The sequence below is a fragment of the Apteryx rowi genome, unplaced genomic scaffold, assembly GCF_003343035.1.
Source record: "Apteryx rowi isolate R43461 unplaced genomic scaffold, aptRow1 scaffold_32, whole genome shotgun sequence".
In the NCBI taxonomy this organism is placed as follows: Eukaryota; Metazoa; Chordata; class Aves; order Apterygiformes; family Apterygidae; genus Apteryx; species Apteryx rowi.
In genome coordinates, this window is record NW_020449641.1 from 1,596,754 (window position 1) to 1,613,676 (window position 16,923).

At 57.7% G+C, this 16,923-nt stretch overlaps 1 protein-coding gene across 1 annotated transcript in view; it reads right to left on the reverse strand.

The window, feature by feature from the left end:
* Positions 1 to 7,823: 7,823 nt before the first annotated feature.
* Positions 7,824 to 16,923, reverse strand: part of PTMA (prothymosin alpha) — a 10,331-nt gene continuing 1,231 nt past the window's right edge. The window contains exons 2-5 of the mRNA XM_026070804.1: positions 13,162 to 13,233; positions 12,353 to 12,446; positions 9,453 to 9,526; positions 7,824 to 8,698 (exon numbers count right to left, since the gene is read on the reverse strand). Coding sequence (XP_025926589.1) covers positions 8,651 to 8,698; positions 9,453 to 9,526; positions 12,353 to 12,446; positions 13,162 to 13,233 — 288 coding nt within the window. The 3' untranslated portion in view covers positions 7,824 to 8,650. The remainder of the gene's footprint in view (positions 8,699 to 9,452; positions 9,527 to 12,352; positions 12,447 to 13,161; positions 13,234 to 16,923) is intronic.

The window sequence follows — 16,923 nt, forward strand, 5'->3', positions numbered from 1 at the left end:
AGGCCTCGGTGGCAGGACCCCGCAGGGCTTAGGGGACCCACGGCCGGTCCCCACGGCGCCGGAGTAACTCTCGGAGGGAGCGCGTGTGCGTCCGGCTTCCCCGGCCAACAGCACTAGATGGTGCTGCAATACAGCAATATCCCCCCGGACTGTGCAAAGCCTGCACGGCGCCGGACGCAGAGAGGGGAGGATGCTGCCTCCGGGCACCGCACGGGCTGGGGACCCCAGGAGAGCCACCAAGCCACCGGAGGGACAGCTCACGCAGGCCCTCTGCACACCAGGCAGGCCCGCGGCCCGGCCAGGACAAGATGGGCCACCAGCTCTTCCCTGGAGAGAGGATCGGCCCTTGTGTGCAGGCTGGGCTGGCCAGGACGCGCCGGGGCTAGGGGCAGGCAGAGCCCCTCGCGGCCCAGAGCCTTTCGGGGTGTTTACGGGCACAGAGATGTGTCCTTTGGGACCGGGGGTGCTCCCTGCCCCAGGGTTAAATGCCCCAGCATCTCCTGCAAACACCAGGACCCCTGTGCCTGGTGCCTCTTCCACCTACCGCTGCCAAACCGGGGGATGCAAGAAAAGCCTCAAGAGCCCAAGGACAAGGCTGCTGGTCCATCGGAGCTGCTCACGGCCTGCGATGGGCTGAATGCAGGCCCTGGCTGGGGGAGCAGCCTGCCACACAGGGYGCCCCAGGACCACTCCTGCAGGGTGACAAGGGTGACCTGTGGGGCAGGGACTCATGGGTGACTGCCAGCTTTGGGGCACAACCTGCTTCTCCCCAGCACTCACCCTGCCCGGGTTTTTGCCAGGGACAGAGGCATGGCCTTGCTCACGCTGTCCTTCCCGGGGCGGGCTGCTGCTGGGGGGGCCCAGCGGAGCATCACACCCTCCCCAGGGGGAACAAGCAGGGCTAAGGGAGGCGATTTGCCCTGGGATTGGGAGCAAGGGACCAGCCCAGTGCATGCTCTTCCCCTCCATGTGCTGCCACATCCCTTCTCTGCCCGTGCATCTGGCATTGGCAGTGCCTGGAGYGCCAGCCAAGGCAGGCACAGCTCATGCTGTGCGTTATCCTCTTCCAGCATCGCTGCTGGGACATGCACCAGCCAAGCCTTCATGCCCATGCTTTCAGGGACAAGCTGGATTGCCCCTCACATCTCCCTGACCCGAGACACAGAACAGTTCCCAAATCCCTAGAAGATCACTGCCTATGCCTCCAGCATAGCAGCCTCAGGTCAGAGAGGAGCCTGCAGAGCCCAGGGACCCCCAGCACCCAAAGCAAGCGGGAGAACCCACGTCCCCCCCACATCCCAGCCCAACGCGTGGCTGGCACACAAGGGGGAATGAGACTGCCATCTGCTAGGTTGGAGAGGTTGAATGCAAAGACCCCATCCATGTGGATCTGCAGCCTGAGCTCACTGTTCCTGCAGATTCTCCAGGGGCTGATATGGTTGAGCTCTCATGTCCCCCGGCTGCTGCACTAAAAGGGTCTCTCACCTGTCTGACCTCCTGTTTTCACAAGATTTGCAGGATCTTCATATCTCTGGGACTTCTGCTTCCACCTAGCATGGCTGGGGTGGGCTCAGTGCTCAAGCAGTGAAGGGAACAAACAGACTTACTCATACAAGCTTCATTTTCTTAGGAAAGTGCTGTAAGAGGCTCTCCAGATTCTTGTGTGCACTAAAACGCTGGGACTTGCTGCTACTTTACAAGTCTCTTCCTGTGTCACACGTAGCATGGTCCTGCAGATCAGCATCCAAGCCTTTCCATAATTCATCCATCCATGCAGCCCCTCCCCACCAGGGCTCCTCACTGGTGCTGAGGGGGTCTCCAGCCAGAAGAGCAGAAACCACAACCCTCTTCAGGGTATTGCAAAGTCAAGGATCCCCTGCACCCTTCCCTTGCCTCCATCCTGCACTCAGGATAGGGGCAGCTCAGCTGAGCACGATGGGGACAGCAGCCATTAGCACAGGGGAGGACAGAGGAGAGCCAACATCCATGAAAATACAGGCATCCCATCCCAGCACACGTTCCAAGGCAGGCACCCAAGAGGGACGAAGGAGAGAGATGAAGGCCTCAGAGAGAGCTGGCAGTGGGGATTGGCATCTAGCTAGGTTTAACACCACAAAGACCGCATCTCAGCAGGGAATAGGCCAAGCCAAGGACCACAACCAGAGCTGCCTCTGCTTGTGCAGAGCTTGCCCAGCCTTTGGGAGAGACAGCTGGGCAGGACAGGCCCCGAGGCACGCAGCAGCCAGGAAGGAGATGGGAACCCTATCTCCCACATCTGTTATTCTGCTTGGGCTGGGCTTTCCTGCCTACCCCACAGCTCACAGGGCAAGTGCACAAATGTAACCTATTAACTAGGTGCAACTTAGCTACCTGGGATGGATCAAGATAAGCCAAATGCCCCAGATTTCCTCAGCTCACTCCCACATCAAAGGGGTCTGCTCCCCCAGGGGTACCTCACACCCTGAGCTGGGTGGCAACTACTCTGCTAAAAGAGCACCTCTTTATTTTCAACAGCAACATCCCAAAAGTGCTTCTGCTTTTGTGATCTTGAAGAGTCATGCCTGGAAGGCTGTTTCACTTGCCAGACTCTTAAGTAGGCACCGATCATCCCATCAGCCCAGATGCAAGCTGCACCAGTAGCCCCAGCCAATGTCTGGTCTGAAGGTGAAGTCCCACAGGCAGGTTCTCTGCCAAACCTTCTAGGTGCTCCAAATTGCATGGAGGTTGTCAAGACATAACAAGAACTGTTTAGCAATGTTTCAATGACACTAAGTGAAAGCTATGGCTGGTTCAGGACAGGACATGTTTTATCAGCTTGAGTCTGACTTACTACAGGCAGGAAGTCAGGATTTGTGATAAATCACCTGGTCCAGGCCCAGTCCAGCTGCCCACAGGCTGCAGGCTCAGTCCCACGTACGCAAGTTCAGGAAGGAGAGGGGAGCTGGGCTCTCCAACTGGTTATGCTGCTAGTGGCCTGTGATGTTTGATATCAAGGCTTCATGAGTGTTGTGCCTTGGGGGAAACCACATGGATGTCATTCTCAGTTCACCCCATTGTTCAGCCACACATAGGGCAACCATGTTGCTCCTCCTGAGGCCCAGCCACAGAGTGCTTGGGATGGGCTGGCCTTGGTCCACATGGTGTCATGAGCAAGCCAAGGAAAGTGGTCACCCTTATCCATCAGCACAGACTACATTCCCTACAGCCTCATACAAGACACTCCACAGCTCTCCTGACCCCTAAGTTTGGGAGCTAGCTGGGCAGTCTTCAGTAGTCAACAGCCAGTTAGTGCACCCCAGAACAGCTTCAGCAGTTCACACAGTGACACCTGGGACAAGTTTGATCAGAAGCCCCAGCTGGAATCAATTTGACATTATACCAGTCAGGACAGAAGGTAAGGGGCAGGGTTAGTATTAGGAGTACTTCTGCTCTGCAGGTTACAGCTGAATGCAGTCTGTGAAGATCTGGGTGAGGAACCCAGCACCTTCACATCCTTCCCTGGATGCACAGAGGCCAGTTGCTCCTCATCTCCAGTCCTGTGGCAGCAGTCCCACTGCAGAACCTAGTCCTGATCACCAGGCCACGGTGAAGGGCTTCACACAGCCCCAGAGAAGCACCTTGCCAAGGTCACATTTCTTCTGAGCATCAAGGGCAAATCAGACTTCCCACATCCTAGCAGGCAGTTCCAGGTACAAGGCTGGCTCACCCCAAAAGCCATTTCTGAGACATCCTCAGCAGTGTCTTCAGCTGGCATGGCTCTTGTAAGCCTTCTCCAGGTGAGGGAGACCTCCTTTGATTCACAGGCCCCAGCCCAAGACAACAGCCAAGTGTTTGATCACAGATCCCCTTGGAACTTCACATTTACACAGAAGGCATTTTGCAGCATCAGAGCACCAGGTGATGTGAAGAGCCATCAGGCCCTGCTGCATGTGCAACCYCTCCAGTGCCTTATTCACAGGAGACAGAGGGGCTCTTCTGGAGGACAATTATTCTTCCAGTCACTTCAGCTGCAGTCAGCTACCACAGGAAAGATAGACCAACATAAACAGGTTCCTAAACCCAGGAACAGGTCTTAATGTTTACTGAAGACTTCAAGCTCCTCCATGGACCCTCAGCCCAGGTGCTGGTCAGGCAGCTGTAGAGGAAATGGGAAGCTCTGTCAGCCCATAGCCCAAAAGTAGCAGAGGCAGGAGCACGCTCCAACCTCACCAGCCACAGAGCACTGCAGATGGCACCAAGTCCTTCTCCCAGGCATCAGCTGAGGCGAGCAGAGCAGCCAGGAGCCCCTCTGCGAGACACGAGCCCAGCCCCAAGGCCACTCAGCTGGGGTGAGACCAGGGAACAGAGGCACCTGCCCAAGGTGCAGCACAGGGACCTCAGTCACACCAGCCAGCCAGCCCCACAGCACCACCCCCACAGAGCAGCTGCCCCAGCACAGCACCAACCACCCTCCCTCTCCCAGCTCAGCCTGCTCCCTAGCCCAGCCTGCCTGGCTCTTATACCCCCTGGCTGGGTGTGGCTGCCCCCGATTGGCCAGGACTGYTGACAGATGGTGGAACCGGATTGGCTGGGGCCAGCCCCACTCATACTGCGATTGGTGGGCTGCTGCAACAAAGGGTAATGCGGGGTTGGCTGGCAGCAGAGACAGATGGCAGCACCTGGTTGGTCAGGAGGGGAGCCAGGCAGTGGCTTCGGATTGGCTAGGGCCAGGCATTGCTCGATTGTGATTGGTGGAGAGCAACACGAGGGAGCAACAGAGGATTGGTGGGGGGGAAGGACAGGTGGCAGCGCTGGATTGGCCAGGAAGCTGTGCTGCTGCATGAGGATTGGCTGAGGCTGGGTTGCAGTGCAGCAGGACTGGGGGGGGGGGGGGGGGGGCTCCTAGACTGTCCCATGCACCGAGCTGTGCCCAGTCTCAGTCCCCCAGAGCCTGCAGCCGCAGCACTCATGGAGATGGCCTGGGTGCTGGCAGCGCCCCGAGGAGCCGGGGCGGCAGGCAGGGAGGCGCTGTCTGGGGCGACACCGCAGGGCAGAGCCTCTCCTCCCCGGGGCACGCGGGGGGTGAAACGACCCCGTTCCCCAAGCGCATAGTGTGTAACGAGTTTGCTGGGCACCCGCGGGGGAAGGTGCCTTTCAAACCGTGCCGGCTCCCGCTCCCCTGGCGCCAGCCGGCCCGTCGCCGGGGGCCTCTGCCTCGCAGCCCTTCATCCCGGGAGCACGTCCCCATCGCCAGCTGAGTGATGCCCGGCCCAGCGGCCACGACCAGGCGAGAACGAGGGGCCGGGAGCCCCTGTGCCAGCCTCCCCCTCCTGCCCGCTCCTCGCCCTGGGGAGAGGTGCCAGGGTCCCGGCCTCCACGATTTGCATTTGCCCTTAAATTGCGAGCAGGGGGGTGAGGGGGGCAGGGAGAGCCCCCAGCGCTGGCTGGCCTCGCTCCCRTCCCCCTGCAGACCAAGGTGGCCCACGCTACCCGCTCCAGCCCCTACCCACGAYCCCAGGTTGTCCCCGGCTGGGAAAGGCTCTGGCCCAGCAGCRTGAGGGGGGAGTAAGGCCAACTCTGCCCCCAAAGCTTCTTCCCCTGCGGCAGGACAGCCCCAGGCTGCAGCCATGCCAGGCTGTGCCTCAAGCTGCGCCAGTTCTCAGCCCAACAGCAGCCCATCGGTATAGAGCCAAGCCCCAGGAGCCTTGCACCGGCTGTGATCTTTGGGGCTCGGTGGAGAACGTGCTCTCACCAGCTCTTCAGCTGCAGAAACTTATTTGAATAATTTACCTTGCAAATTTGCAAGCACCAGCTTTAACGACACGGCRGGGGAGTCCGTCGCCTTGCCCGAGCCCAGCGCGGGGCACAGCAAGGCCACAGGGGCAGCCTTCAGGAGCTAAACCCCCAGGGTGGAGGAGGCTGCGCAGAGGCCAGGCTCGCGCCGCCACGGGCCTGGGCACAGGTGCTCTTCCCGCCCCGCAGAGCACGGCAAGAGCAAACGCGCCGCCACCGGGAGACAGTTGCCAGGGCGCAGGAGAGCAGCCGTGCGCGGCGCGGGGGCTGGCGTCCCCTGGGCCGGGCTGCTTCTGCGCCTTCCTTCAGCAGCGGCAGCCCGGGCCACAACCCCCTCTCCAGGGGATTCGTCCCCGCTGCGAAGCGGCAATCGCGCTGCGAGCAGATTGCCTAGCGAGGAAACGCGGAGCAACCCTCCCTCAGCCGCCCGCTCCGGAGCGTGCGCCTCTGCTTCACAGCAAAGCGYGGCTCGGCAATAAGGTGACACTTGGCGGTGCTCTTTGCCATGCCCATGTTGTCCCATCCGTTCAGCAACATCACAGCACCTGCTTATCAAATCTACTGCTAGCTTGCAGCCCTGCCAGGCACCCTATCACCCAGGCAGGTGACAAGCATGGCTGGATGAGGCCTGAGAATCAAGGCTGTAAATCTGATAAGCTATCAGCTAGCACTACGATTAAGTTGGATAATTAAGGACAAGGGCCCAGATCTTGAGCTTATTTGTCACTGGTGTAAATACAGAGTAAGAGACCGGGCTGCTCCTGGGGATCCCATGCAGCCCGTGCATTAAACACACATTTCTTTTTTTCTAACAAAAATCATCCCCAGCATCTCAACACTAACTGCCAGGGTTCAAGTGCAAGCGCAGGAAATGAGACCATCTGGCAAGGCTTTGTCACAGCCCAGGTCAACARGGAAAGGGGAATCGCTCAAGCCGCGCTGTGGATGCGGAGAAGGTTTCAGAGGAGCAGACACAAGACGGGTTCTTGCAAACGATCTCTGCACACCTGGCAAAGCAGGCTGAGCTATTCTTAGCTCCAAAACCCTAGAGGAGGGAGGAAAAATTAGTTGGAGGAGGAAGGTTAGGAGCAAAGCAACAGAGGTCTAGGCTAAGTTACAGCATTTTAGGTTTTGTTTTGTTAAAGAAGAAAGAACCCCCCCGGTTCCTCCTGTAGTCCCACCAAGAAAGCCCCTGCTGACTTGTACACACTAGGAGCATCCCTCGGGGACCAATTCTCACCACTGCCCTGCATCCCTGCTGAACCCCTGCCCTGGCAATGCTGTAAACAAGGCCTGAGCCGCTGCAAGCAGCCGCTCCCCAACCCCTCCCTGAGCAAGGGGAGGTTATTTCCACAGCCTCAGCACCCCTCACCCCCCAGCTGGAGGGTAACTCACCATTGGGCCAACAGGCAGCTGGAGCAGATGTTGCAAGGAAGGTTTTTGGCTGGGTTTCTCATCCCCTCTTCAACAGCCCAAGGAGCTGCTCTGGAGCAAGTGGGAGCTTTTCTCCTACAATCTCCAGCACTGCTTAACTTCGTAGGGACACCACGCGGAGCAGCGCCCTCGTGGAAGCAGAAACTACTGAGCCCCTCAGGCCCCCAGCTGTACACTCACTCTCATTTAGGCCATACTTCCAGCAGCTTCACTAACTAACCTGCCCCTGCTAACCCTGAAGGCAGCTGGAGGATGCGTGAGAGAGCAGGCTGGGGCAGCTAGGTGGGGTTGGGACTGCAGACGCTCTGCCCGGAGCACAGCCGCGAGACCATGCTGCCTTCCCTGCCGGGCAAGCGGCGGCTCCCATCRTCTTCCGCCAAGCAGCGCCGGGGCAGCACAGCCTGGGCTGCAGAAAACAGCTGGGAGCAAGGTCCCCCGACTCCCCGTTCATGGCTTCTGCCCCTCTGTCCTCTCTCAGACTCTCTTCCCTGCCCAAGTCCAAACCAAAGAAAGGAAGGAAGGAGAGAAAAGAAGGGGAGAAAGAAATAAAAACTAAAACAAATGAAAACTAAAATAAAAAGCAGCAGTTGGGAGGCAGCTTTGTTAGGACAACTCAGCAAAATAAAATTCCGGTTTATTGTTGGACAACATTGTTTCACACATACATCAAACAGGCCAAAAAAAGAAAAAAAATAAAAATAAACAGCAACTTCATAGACAGAAAAAAAAAAGAAAAAAAAAAAAAAAAAAATTTTATCTTTGGCCTTGCCACCTCATACAAACCACAATCTATGGTACAGCTAAAGTACATACACAAAAAAAGTTACTGGAATGCTCAGAATAAGATTGTAATTTTTTTTTTTTGCATTTTTGTCTTTTTTTTTTTTTTTTTTACAAGGTTTTGTTTTATTCTCCTTTGAGATAATGGTTTGGGCCTGGTCACACCACAAGTAAAGTCAGAAATAGGTAACAAGAGAGATATACACTTCAAAGCCCCCCTTTTGGTCAATCCGAGATCACTTAAAAATGGCGGACCTCCTAACAATATGTACAAAAATATAAAATGTAAATAAAAAATACAAACAAATTCTCCTTTAAAGTACTTTTAAGAAAGAAAGCAGGGCCTTGAAGTTTTGGTGCTTGGGTGGGGAGGGGGTCTGTGGGGGAATGGGAGTTTCTCTCCCCGCTAACGGGCAAATCGTTTCGTATGTTCATTAAATGGCAGCGCCGCGCTGGGGGGCAGGGGCCGGGGGTTCACTCTACTTGGTGAGGATGACCACGGCAGAGGGGGGAGGAAGGGGTGTGTGTGTGTCTGTGTGTGTGTGGTGGGTGGGAAGGGTTGCGATGGGCGGGGAGGGGGGGGGGTCCCAAGGGTGAAGAGGATGCGCTGGCCTTTTTTGTTGTTTTCCTCCTTATTTAAAAAAAAATAATAATAATTTGCTGCCTAGTCATCTTCATCGGTTTTCTGCTTCTTGGGATCGACGTCGTCGTCCTAAGGGGAGAGCAAAGCCGTTAGGGAGAGGGGCCAGGGATGGCTGCTGCGGGGCCGCCCGGGGGGGGCCTGGTGAGACGGGATATGCTGCTGGACGGGGTCCCAAGGCAGCCCCGCTTGGGGGGCTCGGGCTCCGCCGCAGGATCCTCACCCGGGGGGCCGGGAGTTGTGCCTCCAGGGGAAGGCACCAGCACCCACAGGTGGGGCCCTGCACATCGGCAAGCCGTGGGGTGGGCTCTCCCTGCCCGGGGCCTGCTCCCACAGCTGCATCAGGCCAGAGACCCTGCTGCATCTCCACCTCCTTCTCCCCACCACCCAACAAGCTGGCTTGGAAGCCACCGAGATGCCCATGGGGCCGCTTGGCAAAACCAAGGCAGGCAGAGAGGCAGCAGCTTCCTTAACACCCTAGGGATGACGGGTGACCACGTCTCTCCCCATGCAAAAGCCTCTCTCTCATCCAGCTCGGGGGACCCAAGCACCCCTGCCCAGGCCCACCACGTGTATCCCTGCTCCTAGGCTCCCGGGTTCAGTGGCTCACCCACACCTGGAGCAGACACCTCGCTAACCAGGCCAGGGTATAAATGGAACTGGGCCGCATCCCCAAGGGCCAGGCCCCAGAGAGGTGCAGGGAGCAGGAAGCGCAGGGGGAGTGCATTTGAGTCCCAGAGCCCAGCTTGGCATCTCCAGCCCACCAGCATCCCCCCAAACCCTCCCAGGACACAGGTGGCTCCAAGGGTCTCACAGGCCTGCCTACCTCGTCATCCTCAGCTGCCCGTTTGCCTGTGGCTCCCTCAGCTTCGTCATCTTCATCGCCGTCCTCTTCCTCACCTGAATGGGACAGGGGAAGGGGAGGAACATGAAACCTCCAGCGCAGCCTCATGCTAGACTGCAGAGATTACGGAGGCAGATGAAGGCAGCAAAACGAAGCAGCCAGAGAAGGGCCCCCTCTAACAGTAACTTGACCCACAATACAAAGGTCCCAAGCCTCTTGGAGGGTTTCAGCACCGTGCACCTCTCCTCTGGTTTACAGCCTAGCGCAGCCCCACACTGCAACATCCAGGGTCCCTTTCTCTAAAGCTAAGACAGTCTCTTATCAGGGCAGCAGGTGCCTGAGAAACCAGAGGTTTTCAGGGCATCCCCCAGTTGACCCAATCCCCAGTCAACTGGGGGACAGTCAAAGGGGCTTCCCGTTGATATGAAAAGAAGGATTTAGCTCCATCAAGCCTGGCTCATGTCATATTTGGGCAACAGGCAACAGACTGCAAAGCCTGTACCTTCACTGAGTGCCAAAATCACATTACAAGAAAGAAGAGCGAGAGAGAGAGAGAGAGGGAAACTCTTTCTAGTGGCTGCTCCACCTAACCGCTCCAGATTTTTTCTGCTTCCCTTCGCAGCTATTAGTCCATCTTTAATGAGTTAAGAGAGCCAGAACGCATTAGTTCTGAGTCAGAACACTTTCTAATTATCAGAACAGCAAACAAACGCTACCAACTTATCTTACAGCAAGAGAGAGGAGAATGAGCAGAGAGCTCTGGGCTTTGACCCACTTTGAGCTCAAATAGGCCAGTGGATCAGAACGACTGAGCCTATTTCATGTTTGGCCAGTTTTGGAGGGGTCAGGGGCAAGATCGGAGGCCCAGGAGGAATAACCGCTTGGCTGCGAAGAAGTCCCTTGTGTAACAGGAGACCCTGCTAAAACTTATAGCGTTAAGGCCAGTAAGCTGGCTTTAAACCACCACGAGCTACACGTATAGACGGCCGGGGGGGATTAAGGTCAGCCCATCCTCCCTTCCCTTCTCCTCTCCCCAGCATATGCTCAGCCACAACGTGGCCTGTGCCTTGGGAACGGCAAGATTAGCTCCCAGCGATGCATCAACACCCTGCCAGCCATCACATGCACGGGGCTGGCCAGCGGGTCAGGTGACAACGCCAAGCTGATTGGGAGCATTTTTAGTTCTTTGAGCTGCTTTAAGCAAAGCAAATAATGAGATGGGATGGGGAGAAGGGTGAGAAAAATACACCCTCAGCTCCCCTCTGCTGTCAAACTCAGGGCAGGAGTTTGTTCCAAGCGTTGAAAAAAAGCTGATGCAAGCTGCACTCATCTTTAAATCTCCCTCCTGCAGCATTCAGCTTTTCAGGTGCAGCTTTCAGGCACAGATCACCTGGGGTCGGTCAGTATGGATGGACAGGAGCCCAGGCGGGATCCCGGGGAGGTGAGGCATGAGGGCCTCCAAGCACCATAAAGAGCACGCCAGCCCATGCCTGCGCTTTGCGAGCTGGCAACAGCAGGGCTGGCACCGCGGGACGATAGCTCCCCGAGCTTGTCACCGCAGTATCCAAGCAACGCTCCCCCCCCCCCGACACATGCGCATGCAGCACACATGCTGCCCCCCCCCAAGGGAAACAGAGAGGCAAATACTTCCTCCCTTCTTTCACCCTGAGAGAGAGTTGAAGGTAGGTGGGTTCAGGACAGCACACGGCTGCAGTGCTCTCTGTCCCCAGGGATTAAAATCCAGAGTACGAACGGGGCCACGATTCCCAGTCTTTCTAGTGAACCAGTTCCTACCCGAAGGGCACTGAGGACAGCTGGCTGCTAAGAGAAGAGCGCTACTGCCAAGGAGACGGGCTTCCCTGCTTACACTCCTTTCTTTCTCTGTTGGAATAGGTGCTCGTCTCAAGCTCATTAAGTTTCCATCCCTGCCTGCCCTGCCCCTGTCTCCCAAAACTACTCAACAGGTTAGTAGGTCAGCACTTAACCCCAAATTGACAAGGGATTAACCCAGTAACAGCTAATCAAGGGCCCCAAGTTCATTCAAGCCTAACGAGAACGGTTTTCTCCCAGCCTTAATGGGTGATAAAAATAAACAATGTTACTCATCCAAGCAGATCTTGGGGGGGGGGGAATAGTGGGGAGGGTGAGAAGCAATTCGGCAAGTCACTGGTGGATTTCTACTCACTGCTGCCAAAACCCACTTCCAGGCTGGGTGAGATCAGGAAATGGGGGAGGACGGGGAGACCCAAGACACTCTGGACAAGGAAGGTTCAAAACAAGCCTGTCTGACGCTGTTTAACAGGCAGGGAAAAGCTACAGGTTCCTCTGCCTGCTTCCACGCAGCATCCAGCCAGAGAAAGAAGAAGGGCTAGGCAAGCGGGTGAGGGCACCAGATCAGCCCCTCACCAGCCGAATGAGCGAGGGCCATGACCTGTCCTCCTTGCCCTGGTGGGGCACAGCTGTCCCAGGCCACCTCGGCCCACCAGCCAGGGCTCACATTCATAGCAGCCGTTGCGATCACAAGAGTCAAGGGCAGGTTTTTACTACTCGCACGGAAAGACTAATGCGCTTATTCAGCGCCGCGGTACAGTGCCGTCTGGCCAGAGGAGGGAGGAAGGAACCTGCCCTTCACCTGCTGGAACAGAGTCAAGGGCTGACTTCACTCCAGAGCGCTGGCAGCCTGGGTGAGCGAGGAAGGATCGTACAAGGCTGGCGAGAGCTGCCGCAGAGTGGCCGCGAGGGGGAGATGCTGCTCCCAGCTCTCCTCTGCTTCCTAGAGTCCTGCCGGAGGACTATTGTCCAGCATAGGACACTGCTGCGCAGGGGGCAGGATGCTGCTCCGCAGCTACGGGATGGGGACAGGGGGGAACAAGGAAAGTTACCATCACCCTCTTCCTCCTCGTCCTCTTCCTCACCACCTTCTTCTTCCTCTTCGTCTACTTCATTGTCAGCCTCCTGCTCTCCGTTTTCCTCGTTCTCCTTGGCAAGACAAAACATCACTTAAAAAAATGCACTGGGGAAGGGAGAAGGGGGAAGAGATGTTCAGCAGAAGGGCACGTCCCCATCTTTCCTTCCTAAAGCAAAGTACCAGCCCACTGGAGCCCCAGGCGTGCATCTCGCTTCCTTTCTGCCTCCGCGCTAGAGAGCCCAGGGATGAAAGATCCCAAGTCTATAGCAATTTGGGGGCTAAAGCTCTGAGGCCAAGACAAAGACTGCAAAGACTCTCGTGACACATCAAATTGAAGCAGAATGAATTTCCCTTGCCATGTTAAAAATAGGAAACCAAAAGATTTACTTGTATACAATGTGTTTCCCTGCTCAACTGATTGTAACATTGTATGTCTAATGCTTTTTTTTTTTTCTCTCCCCTCCTTCCCCTTCAATTCCAGTGCCTAGAAAAGCAGCAGCACTGGACACACGATCTCACATGGCTTCTGGGGAAGGGATCAAGAGATCCAAGCCCAGCCCTGCCTTCTGCACACATGGAAGTTGCCTGCAGGCTTGGTAGCTTCTGTTGAATCTGAAATGCCAAAAGCTCGATGGCTCTGCATGCTGCGGCGGTGCCATTTGCAAGGGTCCCCTCGCAGGCAGGGCCCGGAAACAAGCTCACAGGAAGAGCAATAAGAAGGGGGAGGAATAAAAAGGTGTTGGAGTAAGGGTTGTCTCTCCCTGCAGATCAAGCAATACTCACAGCATTGCCGTTGGCCGGTGCGTCTCTGCCATTTTCTGTTTCTTCAACAACTTCCTTCTTCTCTTTTAGATCCTGGAAGGAGCAGAAAAGCAGAGAGTCACTGGGATTTCAGATGTTTGGATCCGTTCACGCCCCCGGGTTACGGAAGCTGCAGATCAGGTGTGAAATACAGTCCAAGGGAGACCAGGAGCTCATTTCTCTTCACAACTATTTGCTCTGTGATTTGGTCGCCCCAGTCTGGCTCCTCCTTGGGAATGCAAGCGCGCGGGGGCGAATTTCAGTCCAAGTTAGCTTCGCCAGAGAGCAGCTATCTAAAAAGAGACTGCTCCGTTTCACCTCTGAACTCCCAAACATACAGAGCTGGCTCCCTGCATATGCTCAACAGCAGCAAAGCTGGCCGATTTCCCATTTAGCACAGTCCATGCAAGCTCCTGCAGTGTCACAGAGAGCCATCAGCCCGGGCCAACATATGGGCTCCACCGCCCGAGGGCTGCGGACATCCACGGCTGCTCAGTGCCTTCGCAGCAGGAACAAATCCCAGGAAATCATTAGCAGAGACTGCAGTCTCTGCCCTGCCCGGGGAAAATCATACGGCAAATATTACACGCCGGGTCTTTCTTGTAGCAGCAGAGATGAGACTCCAGGATCCATCTCACAGCTTTAAGTGTAACAGGATGGGGTGGGGGAAGAAGTCTATTTTTACACCGCTCCAAGAGCTGTGCCGGCTAGTTTGGTTCAAATCTCCACCGTGAGCAGAGCAAGATGAGAGCAGGAGCTTATGTATTTTTGCTATTGATCACTGTCAAAATGTCATGCCAAGTCGCTCGGCAAACAGGCTGAGAGGATCCAACTTTATGTTCCTGCATAAAGAACACTTGGATTTAACACTGGCATCTCTGCTTGCATCCTCCTCCCCTTCTGTTCCTCCATCAGCTGGAGCAAGTTCCTTCAGCACAAGAAGTATTACCCCAGCCAAGGAAAGCAAAGAGGCCCTTCCCCAGGGCCAGCCGGAACAGTCACACAGCCRGCTTCAACAGCGACCACGAGGTGTTTAAAAGTTGCTGGCAGCTCCCTGCTTTGCTTCACCTCCCTCTTCCCTCCTGCACTTTGCGGCTGCAACAGCCCCCACAGCGAGCGGGCACTTTCACTCTCGTCAAGCCAGTGTCACTTCCTCGAGCGAGCACCACAGGGTAAAGGCATGGCCCTGGCCCCATTAATACAGCCACCTCTCCATTTTGGGGTAGAGATTCAAACACGCTGCAGACCATTTAGACTAACAGTACAGGCATTTTAGACCACTAGGTTGTTTAAACCGCTCGGTTACACAGGCATGGGGGAAAAACAAGACAGGCACACACACAGACACCGTTACTTGAGGCATCCATGCTGCCGTGAAAGGAGGCTGTCTCTAAAGCGAGCTTTCGGGTTATTACACCTGTTGATCAGATCTCATCTAATCAAATCAGCATCCCCACGAGCTTGGGCTAACACAAAAACACAAGCTCCTCGGCTTCCACTGCTCACATACGAATCCCAAGCCATCTCCCCCGTGCTACTCAATTCCATCAGTTTTATGCTGTCACTGACTCCTGCTCCWTAACCCCCCAGAGGCTGATCATGAGCATTTAACCTCTTGCGCACCACCGCACAGTTGCGTTCTGCAACYGGCGCCTCACATTAGGCACTCCAACATGAGGGCAACGGAGCATTTCCTAAGTTAAATACAGAACAAACCAAGCAGTCAGAGTTTCCACATCTCACTGTGCCCCACAGTTCTTTTCTGAAAGAGCTGTGCACAAAACATGACCAATTATCCTGGTCAAGAAACAATTCATTCTTGGGTATTTCAGCCGGACAAGTCTCCAGTCCTGACCTTTCCTGCCCCAACTGAAGATACTCTCAGCTTAATTACAATCAAAATGCCAGGTCATGAAGCCTGTGCTAGCAGCTGTGCTGCAAAGAAGGACCACAACTTCTCCTTTTCCCCAGGACCAGTCCAATACAAACAGACAAACGCATACAGCAGCCTCCAAGCGAAGAATCCATGTAGCAGGACTGCTTTAGCTCTAATGCTTTGACAGAGCCTCTAATTATAGGTGTGGCAAGACTGTTTGTCCATAAAATAGCAATGGTGTTTAGTCATACACCAACTGCCCGGGAAGCTCTACCTTCGGTACCACTCTGCTCCCAAGGAGCCGGTGCCAACGCTGTAGCCCGTGCAACCGCAGCTCCCACATCCCCGGTGCTSCCGGGCCCTCGGCAGCGATGAGCCGCGACAGAGGGCGGGATCCCAGGGGCACGGCCCAGGCCTCGCCTCGCCTGATCCACCCTGCCGCCCGCCGCCGACGGGAGCGCTGCAGAGGGCGAAGGGCTCCCGGCGGCGGCTGCTCCGCACCGCGGGAATCGCCCCGCCACCCGGGGACGGGGCCGCGGTGCCTCCCGCCTCCCGCCGGCAGGGGGCCCCCGCGCCCGCGCCACCACGCGCCCGGCCGCGGTTCAAACCGCGCGCCACTCTCCGCGCCCTCTCATTGGCCGCCCGCCAGCGCGCCGGCCCGGCGCCCCGCGGGATGCCGGGAAGCGTAGTCCCGCGGCGGCGGCGGGGCGGACTACGGCTCCCAGGGGGCGGCGCGGGCAGGGCCGCACGTGGTGGGCGCCCCGCTGCACGGCGGCGGCGGCGGCCGGGGGCGGCGCTCAGCGCCGAGCCACCGCCCGGGCAGGGCAGGGCGGGGCGGGACCGGACCGCGCTCCCCGCCTCCCGGGACGAACGGCGGTGAACCTCCATCCCGCCGGTATCGAGGCGCCGGGGCAGGGCAGGACGAATGGGAACGGCCCGGTGCAATCGCCCTCTCCGCAAAAGACCGGGGGGGGGGGTCACCTTGCTGCCGGGCACAGCTCCGCCCGCCCCGGAGCGCGGGACCCCCGCGGGAGAGCAAACCGGGGAAGAGCACCCCCTCCCCGCGCACACACACGCTGTAAAGGGCAGCGGAAGGTTAACGGCAAACTTGGCCCCGCTCCCTTCGGGGGAAACGGGGACCGACCCACCCCACCGCTTCCCCGCTCCGGGAGAGCGGGAGATACCGGGGAGCCGAGCCCCGGCCCCGCGGGCCCCGCAGTGGAGGCACCGGGGGAAGGGGGGGGGGGCGCACGGCGCCGGGAGCGGGAAACAGAAGTGAAATCGAAATCGCCTAGAAACGGTTTTGGGTGTTTTTTTTTTTTTTAACCCTCCCCCCTCAACATTTTTCCTGCCCCCTCCCCCGCCGGAGCGGACATGACCCGGTGCCCGGCGGCGGCCGGGGCACGCGGCGCGGGGTGGGAAGGCCCCGGGCACGGCCGCCCCGTCCCCTCGTTTCCCACGCACCCGCCCGGCTCCTCCCGCAACTTTCCCGGCGGCGGCGGCGGGAGGCCCCGGTACCGCGACGCCGCTGCTCCGCCAGCCGCCGCGGCCCCGCGGGGAGCGCGGCGCGGCCCCGGGGCAGCGGCTCCCCCGGGGGAACGCGGCCGGGCAGACAAAGGCGGGGGCCGGGACTCGCACCGGGGCTCCCGGGAGAGCTTCCCCCGCGCCCGCCCGCCCGCGAGSTGCTGCCCGGCACCGACTCGCCAAGTTATTTCGCTGCGATGAGCCGAGCCCGGGAACGGAGCCCCGGCCTCGCCGCGCCCGCAGCCCCGGGCAGCTCCGCAGCGGCAACTGCCCCCTCCGGTGCAGCTCCGCAACAACTGCCCCCTTGGCTTTCGGGGCATCTCCGAAATAGCAACTACCCCCCC